The 20,293-nt window shown below is 42.5% G+C and overlaps 1 protein-coding gene across 2 annotated transcripts in view; it reads right to left on the minus strand.

Annotated features, from left to right (window-relative positions):
• Nucleotides 1-20,293, minus strand: part of LOC102029062 (chromosome unknown open reading frame, human C14orf37) — a 118,187-nt gene that overhangs the window by 67,128 nt on the left and 30,766 nt on the right. For both annotated transcript variants that reach the window (XM_005399210.1, XM_005399209.1), the window contains one exon: nucleotides 10,796-11,050. In XM_005399210.1, coding sequence (XP_005399267.1) covers nucleotides 10,796-11,050 — 255 coding nt within the window. The remainder of the gene's footprint in view (nucleotides 1-10,795; nucleotides 11,051-20,293) is intronic.

The raw sequence follows: 20,293 nt of genomic DNA on the forward strand, positions 1-20,293 counted from the left end.
GTACCGGAGAAAAACCAAAAAAAAAAAAAAAAAGATAAAATATTTTCCCATTTCGCTGAATATCTCTTATTGCTTAATTACCAGAAGAGCCTCCAACATGTTTTTACGTTGTAGTAATTCCTCAACTGATCCTATAAGTGGATCCTGATTACAAAGAAATTAATTCACAGCATTCTCCTCAGACATAATATGCCGATATTAATGTTTTTATTAACTGTAGTTGATGAGGGATTATTTTCTGGCTTAATGCTAAGCCTCCTTTTGTAGCTCTCCAAAGGAAAAGTGACTGCTGAATTTTCACATAAGAAATGCATTCCTCATGGAAGAAATGAGGCTTTTTCCCCCATTCTCTTAATCAATATCATTTAATTAGGAAAATATGAACAGAGGCTTCAGTTTCTGGGAAGCATGAGTAAAATATTAAATTAAGATGAGTATTTTGGAGCTGAAATATTTGAGTTTAGATATCTGGTAACTCTCCCAGAAAGATTTTCCGAATCAACAAGTCCAAATTTATTTTTAGGGAATCTCTGACACAAGAACCAATACTGAGGACCTCCGGCAGAACATAAAAGACATTGAAAGAAAACTTTGCAAACTAGAACCTTAAGCACTTTTAATGATCTTATACCTGTAATTTTGTTGTAGTGAGATACAAAAGGGCAATTCTACTCTCTGATGTGGAAACCAAGAGGCAGTGGTGAGGAGAATCAGGGTTAATAACTGGGGTCTCAGGCCCACTTAAGTAGGGTTACGACTCTTTCTACCCTTTGGTAGGAGCAATCAAAGGCCTTGTCTCTAAAAGCTATCTAATTAACTACTGGGAAATGTTTAGTTCCTAGATCACCCAGTGAGAATGAAATGATCTGATTTTTACCTGACTTGGAGGCCAAGGCCACAAAGGTGGCTGAGCAACATTTCCAAAGTCTGACCCGTGTCAAATTGCTCCAAATGTAGAACTGCTTAACATTCATTCTAAAAAAAATTCTATGATGTTCAATCATGTACTGCAGAAAACTAGCCTCAAAATACTCTCCAAGATTTCTAATGCAAAAGGCTTAATATGATTAGTTGATTACTAAAGATTTGGTAGATGTTAAAACCACTTGGGTGTAAGCACTGTAGCAATTAAAACCAGAGAAAATTTAAATCAGGCAAAGTTCTACAGTGACACAAAACTCAGGATCAGTGTCAGCTTAGGCATCATACAAACTCCTCCCTATCGGATCCGTTACCATCTTCGCATGAATCAAACTAAAGTCACCACACGCACACGCGCGCACACACACACACACACACACACACACACACACACACACACGTTGCCACCCCAGGACAGATCCAAGGAAGGATCTGCATCCCACCCCAACCTGGGCTGGAATGTCTCAGGGAAAGATTGGCCACCAGCTAGAAGACAACCCCCTTTTAACCATCATCAGTACTTGGTGTTCGGTGCTAGATGCTGTTAGGTTCCAGAAATGAGACAGTGAGATGAATGAAATCACATAACACTGAAAATAACAACCGGAGGAACTTCTCAAGGGAGGACTCAGGGCGAGTCAGGGCTCCCAGCAAAGGTTCAGCCAGGTTTGGGTGTGTGCAGACGAAGAGGAAAGAGGGACATTACAGGAAAAAGGAATGGTGAGGTGAGGCAGCACGGAGAATGCCTGATGCATATGGTGGGGAGAGCGACTATGCTCGCTTAAGGCGTAGGTCTCCGATACGGCAGCTGGGACAAACACTGCAGGAAGACAGATCACAGAGGTCGCTGCACTCATCCAGAGACTAGAGAAGAGATAAGTACATTTTGAAGTAATGTTCTTATCCTTGAACTTCTGAGTCCCCACACTGATTCAGATTGCTGCTTCCTTGTTTTAACATGGAATTTCTCCTTCACTTTTTCTGTGTTGTGTTTTTCCTTTATAACACTGACTCTGAATTTCAAAAGTAGCTGTGGCATCCTAGGACCGACCAAGGAGTTTGTTTAGGAGATCCAACAGAACCTACGACTGCAGTACCACTACTGCCAACCCTCAACATCAGGAGACCCAGCTGGTGCAAAGGTTATTAACAACTAAGCCTAACTTCCCTTCAGGAGTCACACCTGGAGGAGTTAATGAACGCTCTGGACAACCAAACCGTGCAAAGAAGTAGTTGTGGCTGTCCCTGCTCCACAGCATCACTCAAATAACTCTATTTTACTATTTCTGTCATTAGCATTTGAGACGCCGAGTTGACTTTGTGTTCATTTTCTCAAAAGAAGATTTAAGGGGAGAAGAAAGGAATTTGTGGGATTGCCCAGCAGACTTGGGCAACGGAAAAGTTGTCTGTGTTCATGATCTGGGTTCTGCCTGTCAGTCCTGGAATGAATTCTAAGAAGCCTCAGTTCTGTCTCCCTGGGATTTTTGATGAGAAGGTCCTACCGATGGGTAAGGAAAACCATCAAGTGTCACTCTTCTCAAAAAAATTAGCCCAGTTCATCAAATTACCCATGCTATCATTCTTTCCTCTTTCCAAACACCTTAGCCCAGCCTATATGAAGGGAAAAAACAGCTGGATTATGGCCAAAATCCAGAGTTGTTCATCAAAAGTCTCAGACACAGTAAAATTTTTTTAAAACACAGTACATTACATTCGTTCACCTGGTGTTCTTCAGGTCAGGCTAGTCCTCTTTTTGACTTCTGGATCTAACGATTTCTGTGCTTGTAGTCCTCGGTGCACACCTGTGAGCACAGCTGGGAATGAGCAGCAGGAAGAAAGTCTATTCGCTTTGTGCATTTACCCAATTTAGAACCTACTTCACAGTTACAAGAAGATTTAGGTCTTCTAACAAAAATAGCTACAACACAACAGGATAAAAATAAATAGATGAAAAACTCACAAAATAAATGCATTTAAAACTCTGGGTTTCTTGATTCTTTGACCACAGGCATACAGATAGATTTTTCTCCTGCAGAATTCCTCAACTACTACTAATCTGCAAAGAACCTACAGCTGAAAGGGAACGATCTAACAAGAAACAGTATCTTGGATGTAGAAGACATCCTCTCTGCAGACCTAAATCCCCTTATGTGTTCATGCCCATGAGCAGGGAGAGGTGGGCATCTCTACATTAAACTCTAGCACCAGAACATCTAACATGGGTGAAAGGGATCTGCACCCAAGGCTTGTGCTTCTCCTGACCAGGAAAAACAGTTCTGTTCTTTCCACATAAAGATCGACAGTACTACCATCTGATCAGGAAACCCAATGGGTACCATCTCAGGAAACGAAAGACTCCCAGGCATCTGACAGATGCCCACCTCTCTCATCCGGGACACATATATTTAGGTACAAATCTCTCCAGTCCACATATTGTCATGGGCTACTTAAAAAAATTAAAGCCTGAATACTGACTTTAATTTTGATGTGTATGTGACTGTAAAATGCTGGAATCTTTTTTTCTTTTTAAGACACACTAATCTAAACAAATGATCATTAAAAGCAATGTAAGTACTACTGGGCATTTCACTAGTGGTATACAGAAAAACTTCTAAAATCCTTTTTTCCCATCCTTCTGCATAAACAGAAGCTGCCTCCCCCAGAAGGATAATCAGAGATTCAGTCTAGGACAATTATCCTCTCAGGGTGGGAGCCAGCTCTCAATGTTTTCTGGGGCTGTCTAAGAGCTCATGTGCAGCCCTGACTGAGAACCCTGGTCTGGGAGATCTGGGGACTCTGCCATAGCTCGTTGTGCTAGTTACACTGGACAGAGGTTTCTTTCTCGTTCACATTCCATACACATACTTAATTACTTTAGGGTTGGCAGCTTCCTGAGCAACCTTTTAAGCCATACATCAAAATATACTGACATTTGTTACCATAAGGAGTTGTTAGAAACCTCACACTTCCTACTATCTTTTGCAAAGCCTCTGTCTAGCTGTCACAGAGTGTGTCGCACTATATTTAAGCGCTCAGTCTTAGCTATATGTTAAGTGTTGGAAACGAATAAGGGGGAGGAGGGCGAGAAGAAAGCAAGCACTTCTAATGTTTTAGGGCTGAGAGTGAGACTTCCTCCCAGCCAAGCGTCTGCTTCTGTTCAGGCCCACCCACCACACAATGGCTGCAGTCCTACCAACCCAAAACCCATCTGTCTCATGTTCCTCTCTCTTTCATCTTCTAAATTACGAGCCAGTGAATACATTAATACATTAATCTCTGATCCAGCGTAATAAATGACACTCTCCTAATGAGTTATCCTACCCACACGGCACTTCTGCATTCTTCCAGGACCTTCTGAAGACACAGCATCACCATCCAAAGGGAGGCACTGATATCCGAGAGTAAGCACCATGTCAAGGCAGGAAGGATGATATAAATCCCGGGATCTGGCAACACACCCCTGAGGTCCCAACTCACAGAGGCCGCCCTGCTCGTAAGGGGTCATTCAGACTCCTGCTGTGGCAACGCTTGAGCTCACATCTATGGGGTCACTCTCTGTTCCCTGGTGATTTATGACATATGGTAACATGTTAGCTGCTTACAATTTCCATAACATGCTTAGTAGGTGTTTGGCAAATGTCTGCTCAGATAACAGAGACATGACTGCTCTTCACTCCTTGTGGCCTACAAACAGCCCTAGACTACTAACTGAAGATTTCATCATGTTTTTAAAGGCTTCCAGAGGAAAGCATTCCATTTTCTCAGTCAAGTATTCATCCCAGTGTGACACACAGACTTCTGAAGAAAGTGAAGACAGCTGAACTAATTCAGGTTTTCAGAAGCCTTATCTCTCTAGAACATCAAGCTTTAAAGTGGCCAAAAACAATCCCCTCCTGAGGAAGAGAACAAAATGAAACAATACCACCCTCAAGCTGTCACCCAGAACTCAAGAACTCAATATACACTCACAAAAAAGACATTCGTTTTTCAAAATTGGTCACAGGATTCTTAGAGGAAAGAACAGACACAAGAAGTATAATCAAAAAATACAGTGAATCTTTAATTTTTTTAGAATGTATTACAGTAAAAGACACGTTACCATCTCTCAAAATCCCCGCACACCCACACTCGGAGCACGCTTATCCTATTGTTGTTGCTACTTTATGAAGCAGTTCTGGGAGTCCTCCTTCATGAGCATCTTTAGCGGCTCCCTCAATGTTCCGAATTGATTCAGAACATTAATTACCTTTCATAGTCATTTTGACTTTGGGGAAGAGCCAAAGCTCACACAGTGCCTCATCTGGTGAAGACAGTGGCAGATGAAGATACACCAAAATGTTTCTGTGAGCCTGCCTTCCCACTGAACGGCATCTGCAAGAGCAATGGAACGAGTGTATTCAAAGCAAGGTGTTTTTGAAGGGGATTAATGTCAGTAAGTCTTTTACTGTACTACATTTTTAGAATTTAAGCATTTACATATATTTTGATCACTCCTTGTAGATAAGTATCTACTACATGAGAAAAAAACTGAAAAAACACAGCAATCTGTGACTGGCATGGAGATTACCCCACCTCCATCCATCCCACCAACCACGTGACCAGAGGCGCTGCCAGTGAGGGCTGAGAAATGGGCATGTGGCCCAACCCTATCAGCGAGAGACAAGACCAAGTCTAATGCATGGTTCTTAGAAAGGTTCCCTTTCTCTTAAGAAAGAAGCAGGTGAAAAGATGGTGGCTTTCTTTCTCTGGACAATGTCCTGTCAGGTGTGGACCCTGAAACCTAGCAATCGGCACTACAAGGAAGCCACAGGGCAAAGTCAGCTCTCCACAACAGCACAGCAACAAGACAGAAAATATCCCAGTCATGATGACACCTGAACCCAGGAGTTTTATCTAGACTTCTTTTGAGAGAAAATATTTTTCATGGCTCTTTAAACCAAGTAAAGCTAAGGTTTCCATTACTATAACTAAAGGCATCTTGGTGGATATAGAAAGCAAAAACATTACCAGGTATCAAATACACTGCAAATGCTTAAACAATGTAATGGACATACTGACTCAACTTTGGTCATACTGATTTAGCTCTCAGCCACCAAAGCAAGTTTATGTGACAGTACAGAAAACACAAGTTCAGAAACTTCAAGGCATGAATCCACAGCTTTGCCTTAGAAAGTCATGTACGTTTTCTGCTCTTGCTAATTCACAGGAAATGAGATCATAATCTATTCAAAGAGTCTGCACTATATTTTTAGTCAATCCCAACTACCCACCTCAATCTGTTCACTTAAAAAACTTATATGGGTTTTAGCATTTGCTTTGGAATACCATTCATATTGTAAATATGGAGGTGGTAGTCTATAAGTAAAGTAACCCACCTAAGAATAGCAATGAAGGGCTGGGGAGATAGCTCAGCGGTATGGTGCCTGCCTGGCAAGCACAAGGTCCTCAGTTCGATTCCCAGTACCAAAAGAAAAAAAAGGAAAGAAAACCAGGTATGGAGGTGCATACCCATCATCTCAGCACTCTGGGAGACTGAGGGAGGAGGACGGCAAGTTTGAGCACCACCCGGGCAATTCAGTGACTTAGTAAGGCCCTGTCTCAAAAAAAAAATTTAAGGGTTGGGGATATAGCTGGCAGCAAAGGCCCTGGGTTTGACCCCCAATAGTGAGAGGGAAAAAAAGAATAAGGCAGATAAAGTATTATTATAACCAATAAGACTATTTTTAAAAGATCTCAGGTTTTTTTTTATTTTTATGGATTCATTAGGAAAAAAAAAGACAAAGTAGACAATGTTAAAATGTTCACATTCTATCCAGAGCTGCCATGCAACTTCCCTTCAAAGCGACGTAGCTCACTAAACACTTACTAAAATCTGCATTCGTTTCCTATTGCTGCTATAATACACCAACATAAACATAGTGCTTAAAACCCTAGAAATTTATTATTCACAGCCCTGCAGGTCAGAATGGGTCTCACTGGGCTAACCCTGGCACCGGCTGGGCCGCGCTCCTTCTTGAACCCTTGAGAGCCCATTTCTGGCCTTTCTAGCATCTCCAGACTCGTAGCCAGCCCGGCTGGCCACCACATCACACCACCTTCACTCCCCTCAACACCTCTCCCTCTCTGACTCTGATCCACCTCCCTCTTATAAGAATCTCTGTGATTACACTGGGTACGTAGATAATTCAGAACAATGTCCCCATCCCTACCTCAAGATCCTTAACGGGGTCACATCAGCAATGTGCACCTGGCCACAGAAGGTAGCGTGCTCAGAGTCTCCAGAGATCAGAACATGAACACCCGGAGAGCCCCTGTTCCGCCCACCACAAATCCAGCACAAATACGGACCTGACCTGAGAGCACTCAGAAACTGGACCGATTAATTCTGACCCAGAAGTTGTTACTCTTTTTGAGTTACAAGAGGACATATCCCTTAACCCTCCAAGAAGAAGCTGGTGAGCCAATAATATTCTAGACTCAGACTAGTCAAACACAATTTCCAGTAGAAAAAAGACCAACTGGAAATAGACATTCCTTGTTTTTGCTTTCTACAAAACATGTAACGCTTAAAAACAGGCTAGCAAAATGAATTTATTGAGAAAAGTTAAGGAAAAAAACAAGAGACACCTTGGGAAATAGTAAATTATAACAAAAAAAAAAAATTGAAGTTAAAAACTCAGGACCTGCAGAAATCCCTTTTAAAAGCATAACAAAGGTGTCTTGATTACTTTTCTCTCATTGCTGAGACAAAATACCTGACACCCAAAATTAAGGAAGGAAAGGTTTATTTCGCTTACAGTTTATGGAGGTTTCAGGCCATACTTGACCAGCTCCAAGGCAGAGTGGCACATGGCACACAGCAAGCATTCTTGGCTCATGGTTCATGGCAGCGGAAAACAGCAAAAACAACAAGAGCAAACGGGGAGGGGAGCAACAAGTCCCTTTCCCTCCCTTAAATTGCAAGCAGGCTGCCCCACCCAAGGGGCATTCAGCACTCACATAATCTTCATACCCTCCTCCTTCACAGGCTGTGGATGAATATAAAGTGAGGACCCTGGCTCCCTGCTAAGTCATTTATTTAACTTTCTAAACTTCTCACACTGACACAATGGACAACATCCTAGAGCAGGAAGGATAGGTCCTTTTTCACCCCAGGATGCAGAACTGCTGAGTCACTTAGCCAAACCTCTAAACTCCCCAAGTTGACACAATGTATCAACCATAACAAAGGGGATTAAGAAAAAAGCTGTAAAATGTACATGTAACAACTTCTCAAGGTGATTGTAAACTGCATGAATTATAAATATGTACTAATAAAATAAAAAGAATAAATAAATAAATGCAAGCATAAGAAATCACTAAACTGGTATCACTCATTTATGAAACTTTAGCTGTGCATGGGGACTGGAGTTAGGAGGCAGGACAGGAGGACTGCAGAGCTGTTTGTCCTGAGTTTTGTGCCTGACACACCCTAAGATTTAACTATTAGCTAAAAACTGGGAACAGTTCAAGGGTTTATCAGCAGGTAACCAGACACAAAGTGTGGCAATTCCCACAACAGAATATTACCCAGCCATAACAAAGGACAAATTATGGATACAGTTGAATCTCGGTGCCCAGTGAAACAGGCCAGGTACAAAACAGTATAGAAGGGGTGAATGTTTACATTAAAAAACCCTACCACAGTAAAAGGCACATTGCCAAGAACAAAGGGATTACGTTCCAAGTGAGGAGGAAACATCTGGAGTATTTTTAGGGAGATTAATGACAATGTGTCTTTTACTGTAATACTCAAAATGACCAGGCAAGGTAAACAGTTTGAATCCGTTCAGGACATCAAGGCATCCTGGACAATACAACTAAAGACGTTCATGAAAAAGGACTTCCAGAGCTGCTTCAGAAAGCAGCATGACTGATGGGATGAGTGTGTTTGAAGGGAGGGACAACGTTGTGAGAGGGATTAATGGCATTAGTGTTTTTACTATAAAAATTTTTAAATTTAAACATTCACTGTATACTTTGATCACATCTCCCATACCATATGGTTCCTCTACACAGAATTCTAGAAACTGTAGATCAATCTACAGTGGCAAAAGTCCATAGTGCCCACTGGAGCCAGGACTACAAAGGGCAGCCAATCCCAGAGTTGGGGTGACGGGAAGAAACGTCTGAACCATTGACTGGGAAGGGGATCATGGGTGACAGTACCCAAAATACACTGAACTGTGCACTTCAGTGGGTGCGGTTTACATGTGCTACACTCCAAGAAAGTCGGTTCCTTAAAAACCTGACTACTAAATTTGTGTCGTGACGCATAACAAGGCCACAAACAAAATGATCATTGCAGCTTTGAACCAACGCCTCTCCCTATGTTTCTAAGCTCCACAGTCACCCCAATGACTTACAATTATCCCTCCATGGCAAGCCCATTTCCTGCGGGAGAAAAGCTGGTTGCTTTGACCACGACTCCAGGGGTAGATGTCAAGTGAACTCCTTACTTCTGTAACAAAGGCAATTTCTCCTGTCTCTCCCCCACCCACACAGTTGTATCTCCAGCAAAGTGCTCCAGTTTCAAATACTCATCCTACCCATACTAAAAAGACTATGTAACTGCACAGGACACTTCCATACTACGAAGTCCCCAGCTATCAAGTCACTTTTATGTGCAGATTTCTGTCTTTGTCTCTAATTTGCTCTGCAGTAAATTATATCCCCAGTTTGCATTTTATGTCACTCATTTCAACCTGTATGTACCGTTTTGCTTACTAAATATTTGTTTACTTCTTACAGACCAGAGTTTATATTATTTTATTTTATAACGTGATAGTATAATATTTGATGCATTTAAAAGCTTTTTTATTTATTAGATACTTTTTAAAGCAATTATTGCTGAAAACATGTTTCATATGCTCAGAAAATTATTTGGCAAATATTGGATCCACAGTAGTAATACCCTCTGGCTGCCTCCTGGATGGTCATCCTTTATTATGCTCTCTCTTTACTGTAAGGATATTCCACAGAAAATCCCAGCTACACTTCAACTACAAATTTTATGCCAATTTCTATGGTAATAATCCCATAATTACATTCAAAACAAATTCCTACAACTGACATTATCCATAATAAAATATGCCCAAAACTGGTAACACGACTCTGCAGCTTACTGTCTGCCACACTGAAGATATAAACAGACCCAGATGCTGGAGAGTTTTAAAGAGGGGATTTCTCGAGACAAGAGGGCACTGACACCTCAGGTCCGGAGAGAGCTGTGTCACTCAGAGCTGACTACTGTCTCCCCTGTCAAGGGAGAAAAGCGCCACGCTGGGGGCCCTCCCCAGGGCGGGGCATGCGTGCCGAGTCAAGGGAGAGCCCAATCCAGGACTCACAGCAAACACGAAGCGAACACCCCACACAAGCAAAGTAAGAAGAGTCTGTCTGTGCACTGACCGCGGGGATGAGGCCGTGTCTGACAACGAGCAGTGGTGGGGCTGCCAGAACGCTCCCCAGAACAGGGGAGCACCTTCCCAGGGAACAAAGTTGACAGGGAAGAGAGTAACGAAACACACTTTTTAATTTTTCCAGTACCTTTGTGCTACCGGGTCAGTACATCGGTTACACACACGCCCACCCCACTAGCAAGTCCTCCCAAAGCCGCCTTCTTGCTGGGAAGGAAAAGTGAAATTCCTTCCCAGACCAGGGGCACTACTCACAAGGAGCAGCTGGAGACTGCAGTCTGCTGTCAAAGAACATAACTTTTTCCCAAGTGACCCACGCATAAGCACAGGAAAGTCATTCCGGTCAGTGAAAGAAAGCTGTGCCCTCAGGGAAGTAAAAGGAGGATGGGAGGAAAGAGGGGAAGTGGGCAGAATCTTACCCAGGCCTTGATTCTGCTGTTCCCACTCGATGGCGTCGGGCACCTGGTAGGTGGCTCCTTGCAGCGGGTCCCCAAGTCCCCGCTCCAAGCCAGGCTCCTGGGAGGTGACCCCGGGGAGAGTAAAGCCCGGCAGCTCAGTGTCACCACCGAAGCTCTCATCTAGGGAGTCTGTATCTTTATCTTCCTCCTCTTCCTCCTCATCGTCCTCCTCTTCGTCTTCATCTTCATCCTCTTCATCCTCATCGTCTTCTCCCTCTGGGAAACAGAAACAAAGCCATAATGAGGAGCACATTCTCAAACAAATCCATCTCCTGAAATGACCCAAGCTCTACACATTCACTGCACTCGACCTCTTCTAACCAAACTTCGAGCCAAAGTTGAAAATGGGAGCCTTGAGGAATTATGTGCCCACCCAGCTTTCAAGGCCGCAGTTATGCCAAACACACATCATGCATCATGTTTCTGGGGAGTTAAAGTTCATGTGTTATGAATTGTTATCAGAGCAAGGCAGGGAAGAAATCCGACCATCTCTGCTTTCAGGAGGCCATGAAGGGTTTATCTGTTAGAAATTACACCAAAATGGCAAGAGAACATAAAAGGATCTGATACCATCCCTTTATATCTCATAACATTAAAGACAAGTGGGCCGGGGATGCAGCTCAGCAGCATAAGCGCTTGCCTGGCAAGCCTGAGGTCATGAGTTCGATTCCTCGTACAAAAAAAAAAAAAAAAAAAAATTAAAGACAAGGATTCATCCTATTGGCATGATTTTCTCTGTTCTTTCACATCAGTGAGTAGAACTCACAAGCATGTTATGTCAAAGGCACAGGCCGATGGAGGGAGGGTGACTGGAAAACTGGGAACAACCGCACCAGCATTCCCAGCCCTACTCCAAAGAGAACTGGGAAATGGGCCCTTTATTCAGGACAGTCAGTAAAGCAACCCATGAAAAACATCCCATCACTATCACCAGCATAGGCATTGACATTTACACCTGGTCATTTCCATTGCTTCAGATGGCGGGGAGAAGAAGAGCCCCACCTGTTCTGTTGCCCAGGTTCAGTTTTCTAGGAGGACTTCGAGTTGCCTCCTTGTTGTGGATGTGCCTCCAAAGCCCAGAGGAGCGCTCAGTGTGCACTGAGCTCCTCACCTGTGGTCTCCCCTCGGCCTCACCCGGCGCTGACCACAACAGGGACGCCAGCCCAGCCGGTGGAGAGGACAAAGGAACAGACAGCTGGCACCGCCGAGAAGCCTGAGACTCCCCTTGTCTGTTCTCAGGCAGTTTTCTCCACACAGCCCCTTCCTCAGTCAGACAGAGGTTTCTCAAGCTTTAACTGTTACCTTTATTCTTTTTTTACCATGAGAATGTGTTTCTTTTGCAAGTGACTTTTAATTCTTTTGCCACATTTTCCCCATATTTTTATATAACTATGCCTTTTTTGCTAGGTTCTCTAAATATTAGAATTTTTCATAAGTTAAAAATGGGAAACTACATTCTTTATGCTGAAAAAACAACACATTTCACTTAGAGATTGTCAGCTTTTTGAACATCAGAAACTGAAGCTGCTGGGGGTCACATTTATCTGTAGGGCCCAAGATCACTCTGGGGTCTAATTAGGAAAATATCTCTATAAACTGAAAAAAAAAACTCATCTTCAAGTAAAACACGCTGAGTTACGTCTTTTAACCTTATAGTCCTTAATACCTGTCACTATTCCAAAATTTAAACAGACATTCATTCAGCAACTAACAGGTGCCACTGCAGGGGCCAGGGATAAAGCTGTAACATCTCTGCTTCTGGGACCAACACCCATCTCAGGGAGACACACAGCCAACAGATTCGCAAACAGACGCACATCTCTATGCTCTGAGCACAACTGTCGAGAAGACTGAAAAATATCAGGTGCTATTATTTTAGATGGAGAGATATAGGAAAGCTTTTCTGACAAAGTACAGTTTGAAGAGAGACCATACTAAAATAATGAATTCCTTTTAATTAATTGATTTTTTACAGAGATATGTCTTGCTGTGCTGCCCAGGGTGGCCTCAATCTTCTAGGCTCAAGTGATCCTCCTGCCTCAGTCTTCTGAGCAGCTGGGACTACAGAAGTGAATCACTACACCTCGCTAAAATTTTACGTATATATTTAAGGTGATTCAGATTTAACCCCAGCCTCACAAATGCTGGGCACCACTAAACTACACTCTGATCCTGGTCTTTATATTTGAAGCATTATAAAATTACTTTTACTTCGCTTTGCTTCCCACAGACATTGGGTGTCTGCACTGATAGAATAACCATGATAGCTGATACTTATCCTTTCACTCCCGTATTCTCTGGCTAGTGCAACTTCTATTGGTCTTTGACATCTTCAGTGAAAGTGTAGGACTATCAAGAGTGAGTGCCCCTTTAGCTTAGTCCACCCTTTTATCTCAAAGAGAAGGCCGCATTGAGCAGACCCAGGCCAACAGGAAGGTTTCTGTCTTTACCATGTGATTTGCAGGGCACTGCCAGGTCAACCTGTGTCACAAACTCTCCTAACTCACCGACCGTGGCTCCAGCCCCTCCCCTCCCTCTGTCTGCCCCACATGCCCAGCACATGATATCACCCATGGAGTCTGACAGTAACACCAGGAGCACTCCCTTGGCAGATCTATCTGAGTAATACACAACTTCTCCTACCGGAAAGTAGACAGAGCTCTGATTCATATGTGGTGAAAGAGGAAAAATCTCCCTGTGCCATCAGCCTCACCGGTGCTCAGCACCAAGCAACTTAGAAGATTTACTATTTGTTACTTTTAGTATTTGAAAATCACAGGGTAAGCCGGAGATGGTAGCTATAGAAAAAGGAAGTTTCAATAACTGCAGAGAAGATAGAAAGACAGGCCTTCAAGGAGATTTCTATTCCAGCTTAGCCTTATTCTCTCAGTATCTTTTTCTGCCAGAAAATATTCTTTTTGTAGGAGCCTATAATCATTTGGTAGCCATTAAACACCTTTAGTCACATATCACCTGTACCCTGCTGCAGTTACCAATGGAACACCACTATTACAGAGCAATAACACAACAGGTATAATCACTTTTCCTGACAGTAGCAAAATAATGTATTTTTAGCACCTTGACCCAGAAAGTAGAAAACTATGGAATAAAGGAAGGACAGCTGTGTCCTCACAATAACCAGTGCCCAATAAGTATTTATTACACTAATGGAAGGACAGAGGGAGGGAGGAAAGGAGAAAGGGATGGTGGGATGGACAGCAGGCTGGATGGATGGATGGATGGATGGATGGATGGATGGATGGATGAAGGGATGAAGAAAGGGAGGGAGGATGGAATATAGGGATGGAAGGAGGGACGGACAGATGGAGGGAGGAAGGGATTGAGGGATAGATGGAGGGATGGAGGGATGGAGGGATAGAGGGAGGAATAGATTAACAACAGGATAGATACAGTTTTTTAAAACCCAGATCTCAGAACATATAAAGTAACATCTAAAAAAACAGCAACATATTCATCTGAATAATCTTACAACAAACAAAAAGGCAACACATAAAACCAACAGATGTAAAACAAACCAAAGTTCTATGTATTCATCTTCTAGTCATCAAAACTGAAAAGAGAAGCCAATTTCTCAACCAGTTACACCCAAGAGAAAAGCGATATGAACACCTCTGAACACAAAGGGCAGCGCCATGTCAGAATGCTCAGAAAATACAGCTGTGCCAAAAGCAATAACAGGATCCCTGCTCTGAAGACCTAAAAGTGAAGAAGAGTATGTTCAAATAGCACTACCAGGTCCTAAAGCATATAGGGAAATGCTCTCTTGAATTTTGCAACTTTGTTTAACTAAGCTCCAAAATTTCTGTTTATGTGAACACCAGATAGGTGTGTGGGTCAAGGTAAACACCACACATACACACCTCCACAGCCCCCCACACACACATATACATCATTCTTTATGAAGATGGCACAGAAAAAGACAAAGTAAGCCTCTAAAATTGAACAACTGCTGTTGGTTCACCCTAGTAACAGATACACCTTATACTTCAACAGCGAGTGACAATACCCAGAGACTTAAGGTTGTCTTTGTCCCGAGAGTCCCTTAAAATGACTGCAAACCAGGAAAAGAAGGTTTGGAAAGTGCAGCCCAAGGAGCTCCTTCCAGCTGTTCCACTGAGAACGGAAAGGGCATGCTCCGAACTGGCACGTCTTTCTCCCAGGTCAACTTCCCATTGATTATTCCATAACTCCAGACAGTGACACGGACACCAACAGCATCCCGAGGCATGGGAAGGTTTCTTAGTAATCATCTCTCCTCACCATCACACTGTATGGCCTCCACTCCCAAATACATACATATGACATACATCATACAAATGCCTTTTTCTCTTGTTGAGCCAACATCCCCTTGAAGGCTCCAGGATTCCACTGAACGCAGGACGCACAGTCAGGATCAACCAAAGCACCCTGCCCTAGAGCTAGTGGCTGTCCCCGGAACACCCTGATCATGATCTGGCCCTTGAGAATCATCTCATACTCACGCTGGCCTGTCCACTGTCAAGAACTCCAGCGCCCAGCAAGAGTATAAAACATGACTTAGGCATCAGTGGAAACAGCTCAGCGTGCAGCAGGGACTGGGACATGGCTCCATGTCAGACTGCTGTGCTCAAGGCAAAGTGAAACAGTTAAAAACGAGAACTATAAACCATCAAACACCCATGTCAGGTAGCATGGCCATGGCTAAGAGACACTTGGTGAGGTGAAGTTCTATGCCCCGAGCTCAAACTGAGAAAGTCCTGTTGCAAGTGGCAGGGAGAAACACTGTGTTGGGACAGTGGTCTCTCCAAGCTGATTTTATCTGTCTGGATTCTCTCCAACAAAATCTCCTAAGAGCTGCCTTGTGACCCATAACAATGATTTGTACGTACACGGGCTTTTACAACTCCTAAGGAACTGGATGGCTTTGCAGGCACTGCCCTCCAAGCCTACCTCGTTAGCCAAACACCGAGCAAGCAAGTCCACACCTTTGTTTTACGCACAGGGTACTTCGCTTGTCAAGTATGACTACCTCAGGCACTCAAACAGAATCACAGCAGATTCTGAGTTTGTTCGAACTCAGAATTTTTGCCTCTCTCCAGCAGAACTGTTTTCTTTATTTGCAAACATTTCTGCCTAAGGTTCTCAAACACCAAATTCTCCTTTTGCTCACAACTACATTGCTGCCAGGTCCATTTGCTGTTTCACAGCCAGTTCCTGACAACGGTGCTCAGTTTGTCTAACTGCACTTCTATCACAGCTCCAGAAGACGAGCAATCAGTTAGCATTTCCGGGCTGTCACCAGCCACAGGCAGAAGAACCCTGAGAATGTGCGGTCCCCACAGTGGTGTGCAGCACAGTAACGCGTGCTCCCTAACGCGTCCCTCCCACCCTGACCGACAGCGGAGCACCTCACCCAAGCCTTCGCCTGGCTGAACTGTGAGAATGACTTTGAATCCTCATTTGTTATATGTTCACTCACTAGTTTCACAGGAGAACTCTCCCTTTTGAGCAGCTTGTATTCTTCCTGTTTCTAAGTTTAAAACTAAATCTAAAGTAAACAAATTTGTGCGTGTGAAAAAGTGGAAAATATCATGAAAAGGTAACACAGCTTCTGCGGGCCTGAGTGAACATGCTGGTCTCTCCCATTGTCCCTCCGAAAGGCCTGGCTCTGACACATCCCAGAGACAGCCTTCTGAAAGGAGAGACACTGTTTGGTGCAGGGGAACCGTTTACCAATGTAATCAAAAGACACGGCAGCAAAAACGGTTTCCACGCATGAAAATAACAGAAGCCCTCTAGACGCGCTGCTTTTATTTCCAGTTTAAAATAAAAACGAACAAAAAATAAACTTGGACATCAGACTGAATGTTAAAAAATAAAATTCAGTAGACTGAATTTAGAATATAAAGCAATTCTCCAGTAGATGGCCCTCCAAGATCAGAAGGTACTGAAGAACCTCAAAAGTTTCTGAAATAACTATCACAGAATTTTCCTGCTATTACATTTTTAGTGGGTAACATTAGACAAATAGGAGAGAATATATTTTCACATATTGATAGATAGATAGATAGATATCTTACAAGGCTTAATAGCAGAGATATTAAAAATACAAATAAGACATCCATATATTGCATGCACATTTTACTAAGCTTTATAACATAATGAACCCCCGAGAACTCTCCACTCCTTTACCCAGAATGCAATTGCTTGTGTATCTGTCTGCACATTCCTCTCTATCTTAATCTACTTCTGCACCCTGGTGCCATACAAAACTACTTAAGATGTTGGGACTTTTAAATTATACATTCTGCTACCCTCTCTTTTTAGGTACCTATCAATCTATTTGTTCGGTAGTTTTTTTTTATCTCAGCCCTTTCTCCTAGGTTAATTATTTTCTTCCTTAAATGCATCCTTCACAAGTTTCTTTTTCTAAAATCTGTTGTTAGTAATTCTGCTTTATTCTTAAAATGCAGAGGGAACGTAATTCCAGGTTATCGGCTAATTTCCTTTGTGACTTTGAAGAAGTTATTCTCCTGTTTTCTAGTTTGTTTCTGTGATTGCTGCTGTGAAGTCTGCCCTTAATACTGTTTCTTTGTAGGTCATCTCTCCTTTTCCTCTAGATTTGCTCCTTTAAAACTACACTTTTAAGACTTTTCTCTTTTTCTTCATGATCCTTCAGTTTCACTACAATATGTATCTTGGTGAGCACACTGGTTTTTAACTTTTTAACTGATGAATTAACATACAAATAAAAAGGTGACAAACTTCAAAGGTACAGCTTAACAAACTACTACACAATGAACAAATGAAAAAATCCATCATCCACGTTTAAAAACACACATTTGTTGTCTTAGCTGCCTCCATCATGCTAAGGACTACACTGACTTCTAACCCCAGGGATGAGATTTGCCAGTGTTTAAATTTATAGAAATGGAATTACACAGTGTGTATTTCTTCATGGTTAGCATCCTTCACTGTGACATTCACCAAATTGTCACATGCAGCAACCATTCATTCATTCTTCAGTGGAACATTATTTTCCTTTGTATTAACCTATTGTAGTGGTTGATTTTGTCAACCTGAGAAATTCAGAAGCTTAACAAAATTGGCTCGCCAATTGTACACCCTACGGTGTAGAAGAGCCATCCTAGGGCAGCTCATCACCTAGATGATATAAAAGGGAAATGAGAAAGGTCAGAGGAGCATCAATTCTTCGGAGGAGCTCCGGTCTTCGCCTTCAGCTTGGACATCATCTCCTGACTTCTAGTGCAGATTCTTCGGCTTCCACCTTGGATCCTTTAGCCTTCCAGTGCAGACTCATCAGCCTTCTGTCGCAGACCCATTGGCCTCCGAGTGAGCTTGATCTTAGACTGAATCCTTTGGTCTCCAGTGTGCAGGCACCCTCTGCACACTTCCTCATCCAACTCTGTGGATGACCATCAGAAGCCAATCTTGTAATTTCTTATACATTTGTCTATCTTATGTTATATCTGTTTCTCTGGTAAACACTGACTGATACACCTACCAAAACTCATCTGTCCATTCTACTGGTGATTGTTGTTTTGGGTTTGTTTGTTTTGTTTTGTTTTGTTTTGTTTTCAGTAATGCTGCTGTGAGCATTCATCACATGATTTTTGTGTATTCGTTTTGTATCTTACGGTTTACTTCTTTTACGTTGTACTTTCTGTGTTCTGGATTCATGTCTTATTTCTGTTCTAGAAAAAGGCTTAACCACAAGCACTACAAATCTTTTCTCTCCTTTTTATCTTCTCATGCTGGGCCCCCAAATAGACATTCATGAGAAATCCCTACTCTGCCCTCCACACAGCTTACCTTTTCTTTCCTGATGTCTGACTGGCCCCTTGATGCCATACTCCCAAGAATGCCTTCAAGAGCCGGGCATGGTGACACATGCCTATAATCCCAGCACTTGGGAGGCTGAGGCAGGAGGATCACTATGACTTTGAGGCCAGCCTGGTCTACACAGTGAGATCCTGTCCCAAAAATCAAAAAAGAGTGCCTTCAAATTGATCTTCCAGTCCACTAATTCTTTTTTCTGATGTATTTAACCCATCACTAGAGTTTTTATTTTCAACAATGATATTTTTATATTTAAATGTCATGTTTCTTTTTTAAAAATCTGCTCTCTTTTTTTTATAGTCTTTTGTTATTTGTTTACGTTCATGATTTCATCTTTTATTTCTTTAAACCCTTTATACATGTTTGTTTCATCTTCTGCACTGTATAGTGTTAGTGTCTAAGGTCCTAGGGAAAAAAAAAATAGATCAATCAATTGTCTTTCCTGCTGACTGTCAGTCACAGGGGGTTGTTTCCTGGTTAATCTGTGGAAATTTTGTTACACATTCCATATTTCTTTGATTTTAATTTGTGGGAAACTGTGGGTCTCTATTGGGTAGAGATTTAAAAATTTTTAAAGATTTAAAAATTGTTTAAAGAATTTATATTTTCTTCAAGCTCAAACTAGATTCCCCCTGTCCTTTCTTCCTACTCTCACTTCCCAGGGAAGTTTAAAGAACTGTTTAAGTTTACTGAGTTCCTCTTACCTAATTGAGTACAGATGTTGGTACGGAATCCTATGAAAAGGAGGTGAAATAATGTATAACAGACCCAAGAAATCTGAGCTGTTACAGAATTTCTAGCAGAATGTGATTGGGAAATACATTAAATAATAAACACATAAATAGTGTCCAACTGCAGACCCAAATAAGCACAAGATCTGAACAGTACCAACAACAAACAAGGCACAGTCTAGTAGAAGGCAAGATGTTTCTAGAACCAGACCCTTAATTATTCATCATCAGGTATCCAGCTCCCGGCTCTGACTGACAAACTCTTCTGCACAAGACTGAGCGGAAGGATCAGACCCTACTCTTCACGAAGGTGTGCAGTTCAGCTGAGTACTCACAGACTGATGGCCAGTGTCCGAGAAAGCAGATTCGTTTCCGGTGTGTACAGTAATAAAAATAAAATAGAACAGGCAAACATTCGAATGTATCCCCAGCACTTAACACATCAGAGTGCTTCATACCAGAATCAGAAGGCCTGGCTTATCTGGGGTACACTTCTGAGACCTTGCTTCATTGCGCTCCGGTTCTCCCCCATCCAGAGAGTTTGTCTGGTCCGAGAGGCACCCTCCGCTGTGGCGCACATCACGCCCCACCCTCTGCTCAGCAGCATGGTCTTCCTGGCCTCGCACCAGGACTGCCTGGAAAGGGGGGATTTCACCCTAACACTGGGTACCTGGTAGCACCTGATAAAGGAAGTGAGGTTATCAATTATGAAACTAAGTCACACGGTGCATTTACTCCACATCCAAAAGTATGCTAAGAACGTGACATACAAGAGCTCATTTAATCTCACAAGAAGCTAAGAGGTAGAAACAGCAATGTCTGCTTCATAGACAGGAAAACTGAGGTTCAAAAAGGTTAAGTAATTTGG

This window comes from Chinchilla lanigera, unplaced genomic scaffold (genome assembly GCF_000276665.1).
Source record: "Chinchilla lanigera isolate Chin_1 unplaced genomic scaffold, ChiLan1.0 scaffold00065, whole genome shotgun sequence".
Classification (NCBI taxonomy): Eukaryota; Metazoa; Chordata; class Mammalia; order Rodentia; family Chinchillidae; genus Chinchilla; species Chinchilla lanigera.